Source organism: Talpa occidentalis, unplaced genomic scaffold, assembly GCF_014898055.3.
Source record: "Talpa occidentalis isolate TD23 unplaced genomic scaffold, MPIMG_talOcc4v2.1, whole genome shotgun sequence".
NCBI lineage: Eukaryota > Metazoa > Chordata > Mammalia > Eulipotyphla > Talpidae > Talpa > Talpa occidentalis.
Genome location: NW_026555331.1, coordinates 28,111,880 through 28,134,963, shown reverse-complemented (window position 1 = coordinate 28,134,963; position 23,084 = coordinate 28,111,880). Strand labels below are relative to the sequence as shown.

Sequence of the window (23,084 nt, the reverse complement as noted above, 5' to 3'; positions counted from 1 at the left end):
TTTTTCAAATTGAAATAATTGAGATTAAGTTCAAAGCCTCAGACCTATGGAATATATGCTGTACTTCTGAGCTGTCTTCTTGAAATCCCAGTGAAGCTATTGAGAAACTGAATGTACTCTTACTTAAATATATGTGAAGGTTTTTCTTAAGTACACATTCCACATTTTATATGGCATTGCCTTCCTCAATTCCTGTTGTCTTCAACATCAATAGGTATAAACAATCCTTACTAATTTTTGTTTGTTTTGAACAATTTATTTTGAAATATTATCTTACTAATTAAAAAAATCTCAGTAACTTATTTTGAAAGCATATGTAGAACAGTGCCTATTAACTTACTTTCTATGAATAATTTAAGTATACTAGGAAATAGGAAAACAAAGTATTTATTAAAAGCAGCAAAAAAGCATGTGAAGATATGATTACTATTTAACCTCAAATGTCTTCTCAATAGTTTCTCTCAAAACAGAACTTAACTATGTGCCCAGTGTCCCCTTTTCATGACTTTTGCATTCCTAGTATCTGTCCCAGCCCAAATGTGATTCTTTTGTTCTACTCTCAGCAGAAATTTATGGATCCACTTTTGTCTTTTCTATAAAACCAATATTCTGCTCTCCATTTCAGAAAACTGTGACTGTCTATTAAATTTAACAGTTCACACTACAATAACAGTATTGGGTAACTAGACTTCTATGGGTTTTACAGTGATTAATGAACATAATTAGCATTAATTGAAAATTAAATAGTGCATATATCTGAAAATTAATATAGAGAATTTGGTAATGTTTATTTAATTACATGGAATTTATTCTATAAATAGGCCATTTTTATATTTTTAAATGATCCCAGAAGATATTTTTAAAAGGGTAGTTCTTAACAGTTCAACAGAGAATACAATGCAGTTCATTGGTACAATATTTATTTCTGTTTTCTTATTTATCACTCAAGTGCATTATGTTAGAATTAAGTAATATGACTTCTAAATTGTCTAGAACTTTTCAGAAGTGGCCCGGAAGTTCATACTAATCTATTTAACCCATAATCTAATAGATTGAGTTAGTGTTCTGGGAGCAGAGGACAATGTAGAATAGAGAAGATTCTTCTCCATTCATTATGCATGCCTGATCCTAGGTACTTGCCACTTTTTTCTCCCAGACTTTATGCACCCAGGTACAATTTTAGAGACATTGTAGGAGAAAAGAAACCCAACTAAAGTTTTACTTTATAATATGAATAACAACACCGATACAGTTTTATTTTGTTAAAGGCTCTGTAAATATAAATAAAACTCACATTAATGGAATTACAGGCAGTATCAATATAAAACATTTCAAACCATTAAAGACAAAGAATTTTTGGCAAGTGGATCACCACTGTTAACTAAGCTGTTCCACTTATGTTAGAGCTTTTTCTCTTTCCAACACTGAGAACATACATCCATTGCCAGTCTTATGTGTTTTGAATTGACGTTCAAAACCAGCACAGAAGAGAGGAAACAGGTTGGGGCTGGTTAGTATTGGCCAGAAATGAACTGTTTACAAGAGTGGTGTTTGTAAGTCAGGAGTATTTTAAGACCCCAATATCATCAGAATGTGGCAGCAGTCCAAGTACAGTGCAGTAATGAGAACCTGGCCTGAAGTCAAGCAAACTCACTTTGGTGGTCTCAGTTTCTTTGTCTATTAAGTAGGCCTTTGATTGCAAGTACCTAGGGCAGTGATTAGGTTAAGATGATATATATATATATATATATATATATATATATGTGTGTGTGTGTGTGTGTATATGTATATATGTATATATATATAAAAATGGTTTAGTACTTTGTAAAGAGCTCAATAAATGGTGTAGATATTATAGTTATTATTTTATATAATAACAGCAGCAAATATAATTACAGAAATGAATATGATGAGGTCAAAGAAATGATAAATAGTTGAGCTAATGAAAAGGACTTTACTGTAGCTCATATATCTTTCAATGTTTCCTTTTATCCTCAAAGAGACTGAAGCAGCAGACATCTAAAAGAATAAAATCAAATTTAAAGGGAAAAATTTATGAATCTTAAAGTGATGTGGAGATAAAAGATATTAAAGGAGACCAGAATATAACTGTGATGAGAAATTACAAACTAAGTTACTAAATTCAAGAAATGATGTTATAAAGATTGATGTTAAATGAACTTGGTCCTTGGGAAATGATTAGCATGTATGCATATGGATCTGGGTATTTAGAAAGAAATCCTCTATGTCAGTGATGACATAAGCTGGATCTGAAAACTGAAAGACTAAGTTTATAAAAACCAAATTTTAAAATGTAGATGAGATGGCTGTATACAAATTACTAAACAAGATACATGGAAAATATATACATTTCTTAGGAGTGAAGAAATGAAAGTTGAACTTTAAATTTATAGCAGTGATATAGTAAAATGCAAGAGGAAAAAACTTTTTTACCCAAGAAGAAAAGTTTGGTTGCTTGTGGCATGTAACCCAGTCCAGTAGCAATGAGATGAGCCAGGCCTGTGCCCACTGGAGGAAGCTCTGCAGTTTTGGTTGCCAAGCTACCCAGAGAATCAGGTGCTGACATACAGCAGCCACCACTGTGTCAGTGTCAGATACAGTCATCTGATGAACAGAGGAGGAGAATCAAATAGGACTGATTTCGATAATCTAATCTCTACCTTGTAAGTCATCAAAGAGGGGATTTAGAGGTCCCTTAGGGAGTGATAAAGCTTCCTTTCTTGGAATTAACAGTCGGCTGTTTCATGAAGAGGGAAAAGATTCAGATGTTCAAAGAATTCCTTCTAGGGTTGGTCTAGTTCGATATATGGGAGAATGGTTTCATTTTAAAAATCAGAATTAAGATCACCTACTCCTAGTTTCCATCTTGAGTCAAGTCATGAAATCTTACTACTCACGATGAAGATGCCACACACAGTGGCAATGACTGCCCCTGGATTTCTTCAATGAAACACACCATTTCTCTAGCTTTATATCCAACTCTATCAAGTTTTTCTACTATTGTGTACATTCCACATAACCCGACAATCAGACAGCTTCGTGCACTCTAGCAAAATCTCAAGAGAGCTTCTGAAAATCACTTAATTTGGTAATATGGGAGCATAGGCAGTAAAAGACAATTGACATTTCTTGGAAGCATTCTTATTGCCAACTTAGTTTGCAAGGCTCTGAGGAGGAATGCTGAGTCCTGAGGATGCATCTTAACTAAGTATTACACATTTTACATTTCTTCCTGACTTCAAACCAGTCTGCCACCTACTAGACTCTCTGGTTGCTGTCCAAGCCATGCAGCCTCCAAGCCTTTAGTTAATCAACTGCTGTGTGCTTGCTTGTTACTTCATTCAGTGGTTCTTTTACCAAGTATATTTGTGAAGAGAAACTAAACCAGATTTTAAAATCTAGATTATTAAGCTAGCAAGTAAAAAAGCAATATGCAATACGGTCTTAGAAGTGCAAGAGATATTAGTGGTAATCTTAGCAAGAACTAGCTAAAAAAAGCTTAGTCCCATCTATAAATTTAAAAGAATATTATAGGTTGAAATGAAAAAATAGCTAAAATCATTTTTAATAACTTTATATTCTATTTTTCTCATATATATACTTTTATTCATGTTTGTGAGGGTAAACTCCTTTATATTCTATGAAAAATCTACCAAACTAGAATTTAAAGTAAATAAAATATTTATGTACATATTTATGCAATTCCACTCTTTGTCTTCAAGACAAATAGAGGGAGAAGGAACAGTTGAAATGATAGCTTCTTTCTAGTGTGCATTACAAGTAACCACAGTCGCAGGCATTTTCACAGGAACTTCTGAAGTTCTGATCACAGTAGTAGAGATATAGAGGCAATTTTATAATCTTTTTTCCAACTTATTTTGAGTAGTGATGATTCAATGTAGACATAGTAATGTTCAAAATATGGAATCTAGAACTAAACTGTCTTGAGTTCAAAACCTCCGTTTGTCACTATCTTTGTATATACAACCTTGGGCAAGTTAATTAACATCCTTATGCCTAGGTTTCTTTTTCTGGAAGGTATGCTCATAATATTACCTACCACATGGATTGTTTTCAAGATTAAGTCTATTTATGTACATGTATAATGTATACGAACTTTGGAATTTGATAAGGAATAAGTAAATGTATGCTGTGATATGATGGTGGTGATGGTAATGATGGTGGTGGTGATGATGATGATGGGGAAGGAGAAAAAGAATCATTGTTTCTAACTGATAACTTGCTCTAACCAAAGCTTTTGGGGAATTCAGATCTGTATTTGTTGCTAACAATCTACTAAATATAGAAAGTGTATCTTTAAGGAAATCCTAAATGCAAGTGGGTAAAAGGGAGGAAAATTCCAAAAGTTAATGATGATTTTAAAAGTCTAAAAATTGATTTGGATCATCTTTGTCCAGTTTTTATCTCTCCAAAATCATTACCCTTTCTACTCCTTCACAAGCTGAATATACTTCAACCTTAATTCAAATATAGATATGTAGAATTTACATGTAATTTATATCTATACATGCACTCACATACACATCCTAAAGCTCTGAGGTAGAGGAGAGAATTTCTCTCCTTCATATATTAGCTGATCAAAGCCACAATGTCATTTCTTCCTTATGTCAGAGGCACAAATAAGCCGTGTCTGATGTAGAAACTTCGATAAATAATTTCAATGGACTTTTAGAAGTCTGTGTTTTTTATCTGTGATAAATCTTTGAATTTAAAAGTTTCTAACTTTATGCACTTTTTTCTCTTAGCATCTCATATTGGTTTGCCAGGGCTGCCATAACAAAATGCCACAACCTAGGTAGCTTAAACAGCAGCAATTCATTTTTTCTTAGTTCTGGAGGGTGGAAGTCCAAGATCAAAATGTTGGCAGGTGTGGCTTCTTCTCTCTTGTCTTCACATGGTCATCCTTTGTGTGTGTCTGTGTTCAAATTTCTTCTTATAAGGACACCTGTCATGTTGGATTAGGGACCCACCCTAATCATTTTGCTCATTTTACCCAATTACCTCCTTTTACTTAATTACCTCTTTAAAGGCCCATTTGCAAATATAGTTACACTCTGAGGTACCAGGACTTAGAATTACAGCATATGAATTTGCGGGTATACTAGTCAGCCATGACATATCTCTACAAAGTCACTAGTAATATTTTAAATTATCACTTTAATGCATTATGAAAACTTATTTGATTATGATGTGAATAGAAATTTGAAGGCAACTAACTATAGCCACTTTGTTTTGAACTTTTTAGTTTCTTTCCATTTTGTTACTTTTTCTATTTTTCCCTATTTTTCCAACTACCTTTTTTTTGCATCCTGGAAGAGGAGTAATTTTGGTTTTTGTAGTTGTAAGTTTTGTAAGTTCACTTTTAAAATTAGTTTTCTTAGTCATAAAATCACATTTACATTTAATTATGGTTTTCTTAGCCATAATTTCATGCTGACATTCAAACATGGATCCTTTTTCTTTACATGTACTTGTGAATTGCTGCCTCCTACTATATAACCACATGTCAGGCTAGGAAATCCAAGGGGATATTTTTTAATTATGAAAAAGTCATTTGGGATGACTAAGACAGCAAAGTATATGCTACAGAACACCAGAAAATTCTAAAAGAAATAATTTGTCCCTTTTTAGTAAATATAACATTACTAAAAACTGACAAAAGAGAGAATTTGAAATAAATTACATCTTCATGCTGCTAAAATGGTCAATCTGTGGACAGTAGCTGCTGTTGCCAAGAGCATAATTATTCCTGCATATTGCCTCAGAATACACAGGGGAAACATTTTTTCTTTTACCTTCTGCAAAAAAAGAAATTTTTGCATTCACCTTTGCTTTCAGACATCTTCCAGAGTTGCTAACTTGCTAACAACTAGAAAACCCTGCAGGGGATTCAAGGGATGAACATTATAGGGCACTGGACAGATAGAGATCTTGCTTTATAGAATCAAAGAAGATTTGGAAAAATAAGGTCAGAAGAAAATGTGATAAATAGGATAGAAACATTCTTTCTCAATCAAATTTCATATATCTAATAAGATTATGTATGGGCATAGAAATTTAAAAATATGAGAATATTCAGACAGATATGAAAACATATATACCTTTTGAACTGACCCTGGCCTCTATTGCCTCCAGAAATAGATGTTTTATGTCTAATATGCAAATTATTTATTATATATCTTTTGCAGTAAACTATCCTTTTTGAGAATAGTGGTTATATTTTATTCATCCTGTGGTCTCTCTAGTTGCAAGCACTTTGCTTTGACCCAAAGCATTTAGTGGGCTTAGTAGGTAGTTTCTTTAAAGTAAATGAACAGGGACATGGATCCGTAAAGGAAGCTGTAATAGCAGTGGTGGCAAATGTTTGGTAAAGATTTTAAAGGAGATGAACATTAAGCATTCTATACAATATAAGGGCAAAATATGAACTTCAGGAGAAGGTATGGGTAGGTTAATACATAACAGTCAAAAGCAAATTTCCTAATTGACATAGGATTTTGGTTTCTGTCTAGAGTTAATCATAGTAGAAAGAGAACAGCAAAGAATGGGAATATTTGGATTCTAATTTTTATTCTACCACTTACGTCATAAGACTTTGAATAAATTTCCCAATTTTCTTCACAACCCAACTTTTTTTCTATGTTCAAATTGAGGAAATCTTGTAATCAGTAAAGTGCTACACAAATATATGGTACTTTGGAGACACATGAGAAAAATCAGTATGTATTAACTCTTGGATTTTTAGACAGTGACATCATCAGTTAGGAAAATGATTTAATCCTATAGCTTAAACCTTAAAATTAGAACTATGTTTTCTATATTTCATTTCCCTCAGCTATTGATTCAATAATCTCCCATCAGTGCCAGTCCTGTTACTAGATGTACTTTCACAAATGATTGAATATGTATATTTTAAAATTAACTTATAGCATAATCATTTTTATTTAGAGAATAAATTTACATGTATGTTTATGCCTATTCATACAAAATAATCAATAGCTAAGTTAAAACCTTTAGTCAGTTAGGGTAGTCAACTAGGGTATATGGAGACATCCACATCTATAATACCAATTTAAGTTGCTAATTGTACTTTGGGCATATCTACAGGTTTATTGTGCAGTAGCTTTGTTCATAAAAATGCAAAAATTAATTGTAATTTTCCTCCATTTGTGAATGATTGCAGGTATTTATTAGTAAAATAAACTTACTAATATTTTACAAATCATGCAATTTTTATTATTTCTATCTAATATGTTTTAAAGATTGCAAAAATAATACTCCAGTCTGAAAATAATATAGCTAGCCTTAGGGATATGTCTCACTTGAGAGATGGATAACTTCAGCAAGTAGACATATTCTATATATAAAGATACAGAACTTGACCTGGCTCGTGGGAGTGCCCAGAAATGTAATTTTTTAAAACATGAGATACCAGTGATAGAAAAGAAAACCTTAGAGCTGAACTCCATTCTGATGGATGAGCCAAAGTCTACCAATTCAGTATAACTTCCTGGCTAACAAAGAAAATGGGTTTGATTTTATGATTGGCCCTTTTCTAGTCATTTTCAGAAACAGGAATTCTCTCAGTCCCAGACCCAGTGGTGTAAGAACAAACAAGTTACTTTTTAAGCCCTTTCTCATTTTGTGAGAAAAATTGTCTCACAATTTTGTGAGACAATTGTCTGAACTTTAAATAAACATAGTAACAGTTATTTCAGTAAGACCTGAAATGTCTTTTTATTCATGTTAGCTTATATGGTTTTGGCTTTGTACTTTAAAGTTTTTCTTAATTAAAATCCATCACCCATATAGCTATAGTTATAAGTAGGTAAGTCTTCAAAGTTTCACAAAAGAAAGAAAAATTTTATTTTAAAATACATGCTTAGAGAAAACAACATGCAAGTATTAAAAAATAACTTGGGATCTAAATATGCTTGCCTACTGTCACTTTTAAATTGAAATTATGTAGATGGAAAATTTTTAAATGAAAACAAATAGAAGGAATATAATATGAACAGGTTTAGCCTTAGTCCACTTCTCTTTCAGTTTCCTCTTCCACAAAAAGGGAAAGTTAGATTATCTTCTCTCAGAGGTCACTTTCAGCTTCAAAAAATTATGATTACTTTTTGGAACGAGTCCCAATCATAAGTGAATAAATAAAAGCATGCTTTGCACTAAATAACGTTCTTGGACTTTTCTTCTTAAACAAACAATCGTAATATGATTTCCTTTTTTTGGTATCTCAGAACATACTTTGCAGTCAATGGGGGGCATACAGTAATCTTCTCTTTCCTGCAGCTCCTACTCAGCTGTGTTTTCATGTACTATTTCTGTTCAACTTTTGGGATGCTAGCTTGCCACTTTAGAATGTGTAATATCTCCACCCTGTATTCTGGTATAACATTATCAGTATTCTCTTAAAAAGAAGCTGATTGATAATAATTCTGCAACATTAAAAGAAAAAAATGCCAGAGAAATAAATGACTAACAGAAAAATGAAGGACCGAGTGAACACAGGAGGAGTAATGGAAAAAAGAGAGGAAGGGAAAGAAGATGAAAAGAAAGGAGGCAAGCATTACCCCTCCCTATTGGGAATTCATAAGTGCAATAAGGAAACACATGTACACAAGTAATGCTCATGCAAAACAAACTACGTTAAGTGATAAAATAAAAGTAAATCATGCAAAGGAAGAATAAGAAGAAAAATATCCACTTGGTTTGGAGAAATCTGGGAAGACATTGTAGAATACAGAGGGAGTTACAGAAGCACATGGGCACAAGCCATGTTGAAAGAACAGCTTGTAACTCTTTAGAATGGAAATATACACCAAATTGGGATACATAGTAGGAGATAAGAATGGAAAAGTTGTCTGGGACCAGATTGTGGAGGGTTTTGAATCACTCAGAGGCTATTGCTGTAGTCCAAGGAAGAGGTGTTATTCCTTGTCCTGCTTGGACTATTGGCTCCATCCAAATATTCTCAGTGCAAATCCAATTGGTGCTGCTCTGTGTTTTCACAAAAAGAGTTAGAGTAGTAGGCCTTTTCCAGGTTTTCAACAGAATATAATTATATCTGCCTTGTATCTCTTTGATGGGTCAGGACAATTCTCAGAGCCTTTCAGATTTTTCAACATGATGTAGTTGTTCAGACTGTCGTTTAGCCCTGATTCTCTTAGGTAAGTTACTCTATTACTTTCTAAGATACTAATATCTGAAAGGCAGTCCCACACTATATTTTCAATCCATTGATTTTTTTGTTATTTCTGCCTGCTTCAGATGCCCACGTCCTTGGTCCTACAGCTGTGTTTTCATGTACTATTTCTGTTACAACTTTTGGGATGCTAGCTTGCCACTTTGGATTGTGTTAAATATCTCCACCCTGTATTCTAGTATAACATATCAATATTCTCTTTTTTTTTTAAAGATTTATTTATTTATACAAGAACTTGGGTACAGGTCAGAAGTGTGGGAGGATGAGAGAATTCACCAGAGCCAGAGCGGGGAGCAGAACAGGCAGACAGAGCAAAGACACTGCTGAGGGGAGCAGCGGGCGAGGCAGGAGAGGTCTGCTGCGCCATGTGGGGTTCTTCCTGGCCGGTGTGGAATCGAACTGGCGCTGTAGAGGCTGCAGACAGCTTCGCAGCAGGGCGCTCAACTGCTGCGCCACTAGGGAGACCCAATATTCTCTTAAAAAATACATAGATTATATCATTATAATCAACCAGGTAAAATTTAAATGTATTTACAAAGGACAAGTATTCAGAATTCTTAATGCTAAGGAAAGTTTTTTCTGATATTTAATTCAACCCAGATCTTAAAGTTTTCTAACCTGAGGACTTAGAGAAGCATTTAGTCATATAATGTTAAGTGTTTTGACAATAGTTCTTGTCTCTCCTGGAAAAAAATAATGGGCCCATTGGTTTGGACTAGCAGTAGCCATTCTGGTCTGTTCTCTCTAGGCTTGATAATAAATTAAATATTATCTATATCAGAATGAGATATTAATATATATATAAGGTCTGGGAAGAACAGACTTTAAGGACACTTGTTGATTTAGACAGACATTCTAGATTACTAAGTTTGAGATACTACTGAATGATAGAGAACATAAAAATCTAAGACTCACTAAGGATGTTGAAAAAGGAAATATCATTTCTATTAGGTACATGCATATAAATGTTCATTATTAAAAGGAACCCAGATTAACAGATTAAGAATGAAAAGATATAAATATCCACATCAGGTTTGGTGTTACCCCTAAGTAAATAAGCAATCTGATATCAAAGGACAATGTCTTATTTTTTGAATATGGAATTATGAACTTATAAAGTTTTCATAGCTATTTTCAATTCAAGATAAAATATTTGTGATCATGGCTGAATGGTGATGAAAATTTAGGATCACAATATAGAGTATCTTTAGTTTCATCATAGTCTATGTCTAATTATTATCATCATAAATATATGCTATGTGTAAAGACCTGTGGTCTCATTTGAAGCTCATATTAGCTTCAAGAAGTTAAGAGACTTGCCCCAAATTTAACAGCCACCACTAGTCAGGACAACAGTTACACATCTATGTCTTTCAGCTCTGTAACCCATGCTCACTGGAATATACTGCCTCTTATCAAAATTAGATGGCTCCATTATGGTTTTCATCAGTATTGTTGGTTAAACAATGTGCCTTTGTACTAAGAAGTAAGAAAATATTTTCCAGACAGAACAAAAGGACTAGTGTTTTTTTTCAGGTTTGCATTCAGATGTTCATAATACCAAACACCTGACAAAATCATCAACAAAAAAGAAAATTTTTCACAAACACAGAATCTAAGCAGCAACTATTGGCTGGTCCTACTGTTTAGGAGTCACACTCCCCAAAACTTGCCTCCTTGCTGACTGTTCTTAGAGTAAGGCATTCATCTTCATTGTCACAGAGTATTACTATGCCCCTGGCTCATGTTTAAACTGCAATCAGAAGTAAAAGTAAAGAAAGAAAGGCAAATGGTCATATCAGGTGAGATATTGGTCATATCAGGTCACCCATTGTGAGAAGAAAAGAAATAGCTCTCTCCAAATCCCATCCCTTGGAGTCCTGCTTATGTTTAGAAGCAAAATTCAAATCAAGTGATCACTCTAGTTATAGGGATCCTAAAAAATGAAGTTATTTTGTTTTATTGTTGTGGTTAGACCACCAAAATAAATTTGGACTCACAGTAAACTGCTTAAAAAGAGGAAGAACAGATAGTTGAAATTCAGCAGCAATTGTTACAAAGAAATAGATGTGACTAATTTTCAGCATGAAAGACCTCAGGACTCAATTACAAGTCCTAATAGCTAAATAATGAAATAATTGTCTCTATAAAATAAGTAAACTATATTTCTTGATCAAACAGAATGAAGGATATTGGAAAAAGTCAAAGATAACTCCCAAGTTTTCTAGTTGGATATAGAGCCCATGAAATGGGGGATATAGAAGATACAAGAAATGCTGGTTTGATATGAAAGAGAATAAATTTGGTTTTGGCTGCATTGAATCTGATGTACCTACAGAACAGCATATTGAAGATGTCTTGTTAGTATGCAGAAATATAGATCAGAAATTTGGGGAAAAGGTGAGGGCAACAGATACAGACTTATTAGTCATTGTTTCATAGTTAACACATGGATAGATAATGAAGTTAGATTATCTAGAGACACTACGTATGGTAAAAGTCAAAGAGAGATGAAGATTGAAATCTGGGAGAAATATAATTTAAAATCAAGTTAGGTAAAGTGAAGACAGAAAGTGATATTAATAAAAAACCATTTGGGAGACTAGGATTACTCCATGAGTGACATTATCTGAGAAGCCATGCGAAAAGTTTCAAGAAGAGACAGGACTTCAATATTAGATGTAATAGCAAAATCAGGGAATGAAAAAGCTAAAAAGACACTAGTGACTGGTATATCAGGATATTGTTGGTGTTTTCTTTGTTTTTGAGAATAGTTTCAGCAAATACAGTTTAGAATGGGTGAAGAATTATGGATTCTGAGGAGAAATGTGGTAAATGCATAAACTCTACAAAAGGGCAAAAGCTTGAACTCTGCGGCCACCTAAAATCTCTAAATGTACATTTTGATTGCAGAACTAGCATTTCCATCTCTGAAAATTGTGTGAAATTGATGGAAGGAAGTAAAGGATGATGCTTCTCAAGGATCAGCTGATTACTAATAGTTGTAGAGTTCCCAGGTCTTTGTCATAATGGACTACTTGCAATAATTCCTCCTCTGCAGATTCTTCAGGAAAAAATATTAACCTTATAAATTTCCTTCAGAACAAGAGACATTTTAGTAAATCTTGACCTACAGGCTAATGGCTACCCTCTCTAAGATTGTGGTTTTCCACTTTAAGCTTTTCTTGTTCCATCTTTCACAGGACTCCCTGGAGGAATAATTTACAGATATGGTATCTTACTTCCTTTACTCATTGTCTCCTAACCAGTTGAATGGTAGTGAGTCCTATAATCAATCTGCATAGTCCTAAACTCCACTCCAGTGGTGTGCTCAACTCTGTCTTCAGTGACCACTTGGTAACTTGAAATCAGCAATCGTGTGTATATTTATTTATTGTAAATAAGTGCTTTTCTTGCTTGACTAGCTGGTTGTTAATATTACCAGCACATCACTGCCTAGATGCACCATAGAGAATGAAAGGGTTAAATAACTAAATTCTATTCATAATATTTTATACTCTTATTTAATATTCCATACTAGAGCTAATACTCAGGAATATAAACCAGAAAAACAAACAAGCATTGCATTCACCTTGATTCATTAAACATTCATTGAATTTCTACTACATGTCAGGCACTAATTTAGAATATAATAAATAAGACTTGTATTAATCTATCAGGATAGCAAGAGATAGATGAGAAAGAGAGAGAGAGAGAGAGAGAGAGAGAGAGAGAGAGAGAGAGAGAGAGAAGCTTTAAGAAAGACCTGAATAACGTAGTTTAGTAGTTAGTGATTAATTCTCCTTGAAGAAATTCTGGAAGACTTTTCTAGCTCAGATTTCATTTGCAAAATAATGCTACAAGGTTAAATATTAAAAATAGACCTTGGTTTTCTTTTTTTTTTGTGGGACCCTCGCCGGTGGCCTGGAATCGAACTGGCGCTGCAGAGGCTGTGGGCAGCCTCACAACCCAGCGCTCAACTGCTGCGCCACCAGGGGAGGCCCTAGACCTTGGTTTTCTATGGCCTTTCCTCACTGTCTTCTCCAGCCCACGTAGAGACCTTATCACACAATATCCTCTTTAGAAGTCCAATCTAAATAAAATTATCTCTGACAAACAGACTTTGCACAGTGCATCTTTCAAATCAGGCACTTGATAAGAACCTTACCTAGAAAAAATAATACAATTAAAAATGAAAAAAAAATCTGGAAGTAGCTCTTCAAAGAGAGCGTATCTGCAATTGTGGTACTATCAAAAGGTTAACAACTACTCTGAATTTTGATTTAAAATCAAAATACATGGGGAAAATGAGAGCATCTTCTTGCTCATCATGTTTATTACATTGTAGTGCACTGGCCCCCTCTGCCCTGCTCTTGTACCCTCTGCATTCCCAGACTCTATAAAGACACCTGTCCAGAACTTCAGCCTCTCCCTTCTCTTCCAAAGATTTTTCACCCTGACTTTTCCCCTGATCTTTTGATTTACTCATTGTGTTTTATCTCTGAATACGATTGTTCCTCCATGTCCTCCTTGATGGCATAAAACTGTTTTTCTTCAAAATTGGGTTTTCTTAATGCCCAATATTTTGCAATAATTAATTCTTGGACTTGGGTTATAGGCAGAAAATGCAATTGTCTGGTGAGATTTATTAAATTTAAGGCAGGCAATGTTTAAGGGAACTCTCATAGCCTCACCCCCCATGTTTTCTGATAATTTAATATACAAAGGACATGCAACCTGAGTTGGTGAGAAGTTGTAGAGAAATCTAATTTGGGAAATTACCTAACCCAGGAATTTCAAATTAGTACATGGGAGGAAATGAAATTTTATTTTAGGAGATTGAGAACTTCAAATTAGTATATGGGAGGAAATGAAATTTTATTTTAGAAGTTTGAATTCACCCCACTTTCCCTCAGGAATATTATTCTAAAATTTTTATATTAACCTTCCTTTCAATATAGCTTTATAAATATACTATTACCCTCCACTAATGTTAGATAAATAGGGAGAACATTAACTTTTCTAGGCCACTTAGGAACTCTTTAGAGTCTGGAACATCCTGAAGACTCATAATTTCCTGTAAATTTTTCTAGTTCATGATCTGCTTAATAGTAATGTACAAGACATCAAAATGTTGTCGGGAAAAGCTTCCTCACTCCCTTCCAGGAGTGTAATGATCTCCAGTCAGAGCATAGTTTTCAGCTGAGATCATGTAATCCTGCGCAATAAATCTTTGTTTTGGGTCCATTAAAGAGATTGATGAGCATGCCATTCATTGTTCATCTGTCAGCTGTAAGCTAATACACACTAATTGTTTAAAACCTTGTTTATTGTCGAGTGCCAAGACAGCTCCCAGTGTTTCCTAAATAACTGAGCTTACTTTAGTCACATTCATAACTCATTACCTTACTATAATAATTTAACCTAGCTGCCCCTACCATTGCTAAAGCATATAACTTTTTATCACACTTTAGGGAAAATCAAAACTACATTTAGGAAAAAACAAACCAATAAAAGGAACCATATTAAAGTAAACTCCAGTATTAGGTCAGTCATTACCTTGATTTATGGGTTTTCGTGAGTTATATATGTATATAGGAAGATGTTATATTCTAAATATTTAAAATGTTATTCTGAGTTTCATGTATAAAGTATACTTTTCCTATTATTTCTTACTTTACAAGTTTCTTGTTCTGTTTATTGTGTGTGTCTGTTTGCAATGAAAACTTCCCTAAGGTACACATGCTCAGTTGCCTGAAGTAGACAAATACTCTTGGGGGCAAGACACAGAACCATCAGTTAAACCTTTTAGCTAATTTGTATTCTTTATATAAACTGCCCCAGTCATTGTCTTTTTATTTAATGACCTGGTTTAGACAATGGAAATGAGCAACTGCTGTGCGCTAAACAAATTACTGGGTATTTTGAATACATTATTTTTCTTACTCCTTAAGAATCCTTAAAATGGAATTTTTTTTAAATAAATTTTATTTTTATAGTTCCCATACAATTGCAACCCCCTTATTTTGACTCCAATCCCTCCCCTCTCCACCTCCCACCCTCCCTTAAAATGGAATTTATCCTTAGTTTGCTGATAGTAAAGATAAACTTCAGAGTTAATTTAATTAAATTAAAATCATCTCAAATTGATTTAATTAAATTATTAATTATTATTAATAATTATTTATCATTATTATTTAGGTGCTTAAAGAATTACAAAGATAAAGAAAATATTGTCCTGGCTTTTAGGAACTTATATTCTAATAGAGCGTTTGCAGATTAAACATGAACACATGCATACACACACACACACACACACACACACATACCCTGTAACATCAGGGAGCTTGTAATGTTTTATAACCAGTGTAAAATTTTAGTGTGCTGAATCTTATCTTTCCTTAAATATTGCACATCCAGTCATCTAAGACTGAGAAATCTCAGCCAAAGATATGTGCAGTGCATGCCATGTGTGTTAAAAAAAAACACGCCTTAAGCCTTAAGCTAGCCTGTATCAATCATAAAGACAGGATCAAAAGTCATGATGCCCTAAAAAACAAAACTAAATATACAAAGTCAGAATTCTAACTACTGTAATTCAAAAGTCAAGGAAGCAGTTAGGATTCAGAGATGAAAGTAAAACACCAACCAGACAATAGCTAGTCAGGGGCAACATTGGGCAAACAGCTACCAGGAGGCTTTGGCTAGAAAAATAAAGTAGCAGGAGACTAATATTACAAGTGAGTAATCTATTATGTCAACCAAGGAGTGTATCCACGTTCTGCTGAGATAAAGCTATCTTCGTCTTGCAAAAGCTGGAAATCAGTAATTCCCTATAACATGATGGGATATGAAGGAATTTGGCTAAATGAGGAAGGTAAAGCCTGAGAACATAGTAGGAATCAGTGGGAAAGTTTGGTAGGACATTTTAATTTTGCTTTATAAGCATATTTACTGAAGTGCATCTATTGGCTAGGTGTAGAAATAATGATATTTTTATTGTAACTTAGAGCTTTTTAAATGATTTATTGTTGGGTGTTTATACCTTATATTCCTTTCAGTAAAGATATTCCTGGAACTCAGTCAACATTCAGCTACTATCTAATCATCATCATCATCATCATCACCATCTTTGTCATTACTAAACACTTGTTATGTGGCAGATACTGTGCCAGGTGCTTTATGTGCCTTATCTTCTTTAATCCTTGCAGCAATCCTAGGGAATGGGTACAATTGTTATATGCATTTAATAGGTAAAAAATAGAACTCATAGAAGCAATTGGCCCAAGATCACAAACCTATTAAATTGTGTAGCCAGGATTCAGAGCAGTGATTCAGTTCACTTTAGAGTATGTGCTCTTAATGATTACATTATTACCCTTACTACCTCCTAGAGTTAAATTTAATCATTTTTCATTTGAATTTGGTGATCATATGTGCAAAACAAATATATATGTAATAACAAAACTTTCATCCAATGATACATTATTTTTAGAACTATAATAGCAGATGCTTCCCTTTTTATTATAAATTGTGAGAATGAAAAAAATAGAATGAAGAAAGATATATTATACAAATATAATACAGTATCTCTTAAACAATTTAATAGTTTGAAAATTTTCTTAAAAGATTCATTTTCCATATAAATGTCCAAAAAGTATTAATAAAATGAAAGATTTCCATTTATGTCTTAATTTGAGAGTGAATTTACTTTTAATAAAACTGGTGAAACATACATAAATATACAGTAGTATATATATATATGTGAATATATATGTATTTGCGTGTACAATATTACTGGCTCACATAGATAGGTTTGTATCCAAACCCATAGAAATGCTTTTCTGGGCAATAGCTAAAGAAAAACATTGTCATTTAAAGTAAGTAGTTTTGGTATTTTAAAATGTCTTTCTTTTCAAGAAGAATATCATGGGCTAAATGTTCACCAAATAAATTGTCTATAAATAAATAATCTTCCTTTTAAAATTAAACATGAGGGCTCTACTTAAGTTGATATGAAAAGGGGGCAGAGTGATTTTTTTGAAGAATTTAATTGTATTATTTTCAATAACTGAGTTATAAAGTGGAAAGCTAAAATGGACTAAGAAAAGCCAATATCTCACCTAACCTGAATGATTTCTAGTTAAAGATTTGATTACTTTTATTTCACGGAGCCTTAAATAACCCCTTTATTTTGTATTCGAGGAAAAAGATCAATTATCAAAAATATGGATAATGGGAGATCCTGCAATAAAAACAGATCATTTGAATCTGATCTAATGTTTATACTACACACCATTGCTATTCAATGTATCTTAGGCAAAATGTTTATAGCTACCTAATATTTGCAGTGAATTTTATTTATATGGGACTATTCTTTGGTTATATTTTTTAAGTCATAATAAACTGTTTATATAAGATAATCATCTTTCTAAAAGGTCTTGTGAAATTTGCCAGTACCTATGATCAGAAAAATCACCATTATATAATTAACTAGATAGATTTGTTTCAGCGTTAAGTTTGACATGCATATAAATAAAGAAAAATCTATTAGCAGGTATTCTCTTAACCCAGGGAGTAATCAAGTGGTAATGACACAGTAACAATACTGGCTGCATTTATTTACATTATGCCAGATACCATGTATTATTTCTCATTTCAAAACAACCCTGCAAGGAAGATACTGTTATTCCTATTATTTTGTAAACAGACTTTTAAATGTTAAATAATTCACTCAAGTTTATTCAACTAGTAAGAGTTTTCCTTATTTCAGGTTTTCCAGGCTCCAAAGTCTGTTCTTTTTTGCATCCCAGATGTCACTAAATGTTTATGGTGGTTTTCAATTTACCAGAATATTTTAACACCCAGAATTCCCTGCACCCTGGCTGTGCCAGATAACTGATTGTTTCACTTCCAGGAAGTTTGAACTATTGTAAATAATAATGACTTTTTCTAGTATTTCTAGGATTCATCATAATTCCAGCAACCATTCAGAAATGAAACTTTCTCTTTTCTCTTGGTTTTCCTTAAAAATAAAAGTTAGTGTTTTAATAATTAGAATTTGTATTACCTCTAGGTTTCAGTGAAGCATAATGGATTAAAGAGAAATTGCTGGCTACTAGAATTGGTTTTTATAAGTTACACTGGCAACTTTATCATACTTTTTTCAGAAATAAAAAATCCTACTTCTTAATATTAAGCCAAATGTTTATTTCCCAGATTTTACCTAAATGTTCTTCCCTGAGGCCATTGCTATTGTGAAACTATTTTAATGGCCTTCTTTGGGGTGTGGTGAGATGCTCTAATTGCCTTTGCTAAAAACAAGAGTTTCATATAAATTGAATTTTTCTTTTAGGATAATTGCCATTCACTTTTGTTTTATATGCAACTGAGTAGAGTTTTGCAGTATCCTCTGTGGACAATTAAAGTGCTGAAATAGGAGAAGCTAATAATTGCTTTGTATGGTAATACTGACAACTTCTGCGTATTTGTCAATCTGTGTTAACAGTATCGATCAGGATGGGATCCTCATAGAGGGGCAGATAATATTTCCACTAAATCTTCGGACAGTGATGTAAGTGATATATCTGCGGTTTCAAGGACTAGTAGTGCTTCTCGTTTCAGCAGCACAAGCTACATGTCTGTCCAATCAGAACGGCCAAGAGGAAACAAGAAAATAAGGTGAGTAAGGGGTCTTCAGCAGGAAACTCCTTTCAATAAAATTTAGATGGTCTTATTTTTATTTAGATAAATATCAAACCCTTTATTTAATATATGTCATTAAGGAGATGAGAACTTCTGTTCATATTAATTCTTACTGTATTTTGGTCCACATTTCAAACTTATTACACAGGAAAGTTTCCTAGAACTGATAATCATTTTCTTGCTGGAGTACTTGAATAAATATCGCTAGTTATTATTTTATGTTTTCTATTTAAAAAATAATTCTGTCATTGTATCATTACTGAAATTAAAGTGAAAGTTAAGTGAAGAGTTTTATTTCTGAATGTTCCAAGGAATATACAAAAGTAATATTTTAGAGGGGTTTTAGCTGAATACTTTTCAGAGAAATTCAGAAAGCATACCAGTATTTCCTTTGAGTACAATATACCCCCATCCTTCTGAAACTTATATGAAGGCATGGAAAAGAAAATTTATAAGTATATTTTATAAGTTAATAGAATTTGCATTTATTATATGACCTATAAATGTATGGGTACCTGAATTAAATTATTTTCCTTCTTTTGGATCCAACAAAGTCTGTAATAGAGAGATCACAGCATTTTTCCATGCAGCTTTTTAACATGAAAATAAGATTTAAAAACAATTTAAGTTTTGTTTGCACAGGGTTTCTCTGGTATACACTGGAAAAAAGTTTTCAACATTTAAAGGTGTCATTTTTATGTTTTCATTACCTTTCTGTTTAACTTCATGTGCATTTTTCTTGACCTTTTCTTTTTTATGTGTTTATTTGCATGCCTTCCATTTGTGTTGCATTCAAAAGACCAAAGGGAGTAGAAGAGGGTGGGACAGATGGGGATAAGCATGAAGAGATAGTGCACGAGGAGGAAGAGGCAAAGGAAGAAAGAATTGGGAATGGGAAAGGGAAAGAGATTATAAAAACATCTAATAAGGAGAAAACCAAAGAATCAGGAGGTGAGGAAAAAGCACAAGATGTACCTGAGCAAGGCAATAAAGAGGATTTACAAAGGCGATTCTCACATGATGATGACAGGTAAAATATGCTTGTTCTGATAGACACTTCCCATTAGTACTGTGTTTCTTTTTCCTACTCCTAAAATCTGTTTTTCCCACTTATATTTGGTTTATTATCTTGTGTTTTGTCTATTTAGCTTCTGATACAACTTAGTAATATGTTGGCAAATCTTAAAATAATTTGTTAAAGCCATTGTATCTAGGAGCTCTGAAAGTTTGATTTACTTCGTTTTCAAGTCCTTTGTGATTAGCTGAATAAAATTTACCTTAAATTCTTTTAGTATAAATTATATAGCTTCCTCATTTTTAGAATCAAAATCTTTAAAATGAGGTTCTGAAAGGGCTAAAAAAAATTAGCCTACTTTGTAAGGAATATTGCATACTGGACATGAACTTTAAAAATGAGTGACAGAATAGCTAGCAAAGAGTAAGCTTTTTTCCATCTCTGGTTCCCTTGTCTCTTAGTTTTCTGGTAGATTCTAGTGTACTTTAGAGTCCTGAAGAAGCTTACGAAGTGGGGACGGTACTTTTTGATGTGCTGAAAAGAAAGGGTATCTGAGCCAGTTATCACTAGAAGGTGAACTTGTTGGGTTAGGCCCTCTAGAAATTCATTCAGCTAGAGAAATTGCTGGAGAAGGAACTTTGAGCAGAGGAAAAAGGCAGGGGAAAAACATAAGCAGCAAGGCAAAAAAAACTGTTCAGTTTTCATTGTTGTAATGCAAGGCACTAAGTCTGAAGCTGTCTTTAAAGCGCTGTGCTGAAAGTCATTATCAGCCCAAGTACACAGAAAGACATCAGCTTCTGCCTAAGGAGATGAGGCTTCTCTAATTTCTTTTATCTGAGACTGAGAATTACAAATCATGTACATTTTGGGGGAATTGGATTTTCTAGTACTCAGTCCAGAACTTGATTTTGTGCTAATCCTAAGTCTGCTTGATAATCATGCCGTATTACAAGCCAAATCTTTTACTCTCATATCTAAAACCAATCTCAGTTTCTGCATTACTCATATTTAACAAGAAGGATATTGGGAAAGATGTTTACCCCTTGAGTATACGAAGTTTAGTCAATGGCACTTAATTTTTTGTCTTAGATTGGTCTATTTACTTAACTATATTAGTGTCTACAAAAGTTTCTGTACACAGACATGAATCCTAAAAATAAATCTTAAGTTAGGCATTTTTTTTTTTTGAGTGTCATACTATTCTTCATGAAGAGAACACATTATTTTACAGGGAAAAGGGAAAGATGCATATTCCTAGCAATCTGAATCTTCAAGGCACTGTACTCAGCTTAAATAACTAGAATATTTATGGAACTGTAATCTAAAGAAGGCCAGACTGATCTCTCCAGGAAACCTGTATTCCATGAGATAGCAAGAAATGCCAACCGTGATTATTTAGAAGAAAATATGGGTGTCCCTCATTAATGTGCATAGAAACTTGAATTTGCTTTTATTTCTTAGAATAAAACTAACAGTATTTACTTTGAGAGAAAATATGGCTGAGGACTCCCAGCAATGCTTGTTTTAGTAGCTTGTAGGTACAATCATAGATTGTTTAATGCTCACACAATTTATGTGCTTATCCAACATTTTTGGAAATAATCTTACTTATAAGCCACCATTGATGTTTCATGCCTTTCATTTATAATCCAAGTTTTATAAAGGAAAGAAAATCTCTGACTTCAAAGTTTAAATATTTATAGCAATGCTAGTACTTAAAATAGTGACTACAGTGAAATAGTTGCTATTTTCATTATAGTAATTGGGTCTCGTCTCTTGATACAGAATTATGTTCTTTGTGTTACAAGTCATATTAAACAACATCTTCTGAAGCAGAAAAGAAAAAATGTTCATTAAGTATTTGACTAGAAATTTTAATCTGATTAGTAAATAATGCATTCAGGCTCGGCTATGTTTATGCACATGTATATAGATCTGGTAAAATGCCCCTATATCTTAATGATTATTTGGTAGACACTAGAACATTCAGTGTTTGCCATTGAAATATTTATCTTCATTTTATAGAATCTGTGTTTTATATTTTATATCTATATTTGCTGATTTTGGTCATATAATGGTAGCTGCCCCCTAGAAAGTATTGAGAAATAAGAAGAAATGATTCATTCAACCAATATTCAGCCAGTGATTTTTATGTCTAATGTAATTTGATGCATACAGCATATTTATGCCTGTTACAGATGTTTGAAGGGGAAACAGTATGTTTCATTAAAATAATTTCAGATTAGTAAAATAATTGGATTCTCATCCTGACTCTCATAATTTATCTACCCACTATCTGCCTGGGCATTTTAGCTTGTCAAGTAAAGGAGTGGATAATTTGTACTCTCTTGTAGTTTAAATGAACATAGTATACAGAAAACAGGAGAGTAAACATTGTCTATAATACTGATGAATAGTGTTATAATGAACTCAAGATATAGTTGGTGTCATGACTAAGCACTAGTAGAACAGACAGCTCAATGTAACTTTATATCATTTGACAGATGTTTCCAGAATTAAGTGGCCAGTATTTAATACTCCATTGATCAAGATGAGTGTTTCTGTTTTTCTGTAAGTAGGTTTCAGTGCTAATTCACCTGAAAGGGCATACTGATGACAACAGTCGCCACTGATGTATTGTTGGTGGCTTGTGTTTTTTTTTTTTTCTTTCTCATTGAGACTGTCTTCTGTTAATACCACTAAAATCTTGCAAGTCCAAGTAACTTCCTTCTACTCTGTTTATGATGATTCATAAGAAAAACCTTTTTTAAAATATTGAACATCACTCTTAGATTTGTGAGTCTATAAACTTGGGGAGGTCCTCAGCAATTTGTATTTTTTTAAAAAATCATCCCAGGTGATATGATATGGGTGATTATTACCCTATCCATGTTCTCTTTGGGGTTGTTTGTATTTATTTTTTTAAAGATTTTTTTATTTATGCATACAAGAATAGGGGTACAGGCCAGAGATGTGGGGGGTGAGAGGATTCACCAGAGACAGAGGGGAACAAAACAGGCAGATCGAATGAAATACACTGCTGAGGGGAACAGCGGCTGAGTCAGGAGAGGTCTGCTGCACCAGGTGGTTTGCTTCTCAGGCTGGGGATCA

The 23,084-nt window shown here is 33.3% G+C and overlaps 1 protein-coding gene across 5 annotated transcripts in view; it reads left to right on the top strand.

Moving 5' to 3' along the window:
- Nucleotides 1-23,084, top strand: part of RIMS2 (regulating synaptic membrane exocytosis 2) — a 323,781-nt gene that overhangs the window by 202,835 nt on the left and 97,862 nt on the right. For 3 of the 5 annotated variants that reach the window (XM_054692040.1, XM_054692043.1, XM_054692042.1), the window contains one exon: nucleotides 18,762-18,934. In XM_054692040.1, the coding sequence (XP_054548015.1) occupies nucleotides 18,762-18,934 (173 nt within the window). Of the gene's footprint in view, nucleotides 1-18,761; nucleotides 18,935-19,757; nucleotides 19,989-23,084 lie in introns of all 5 variants that reach the window. The other 2 variants (XM_054692039.1, XM_054692041.1) reach the window with 2 other exon arrangements.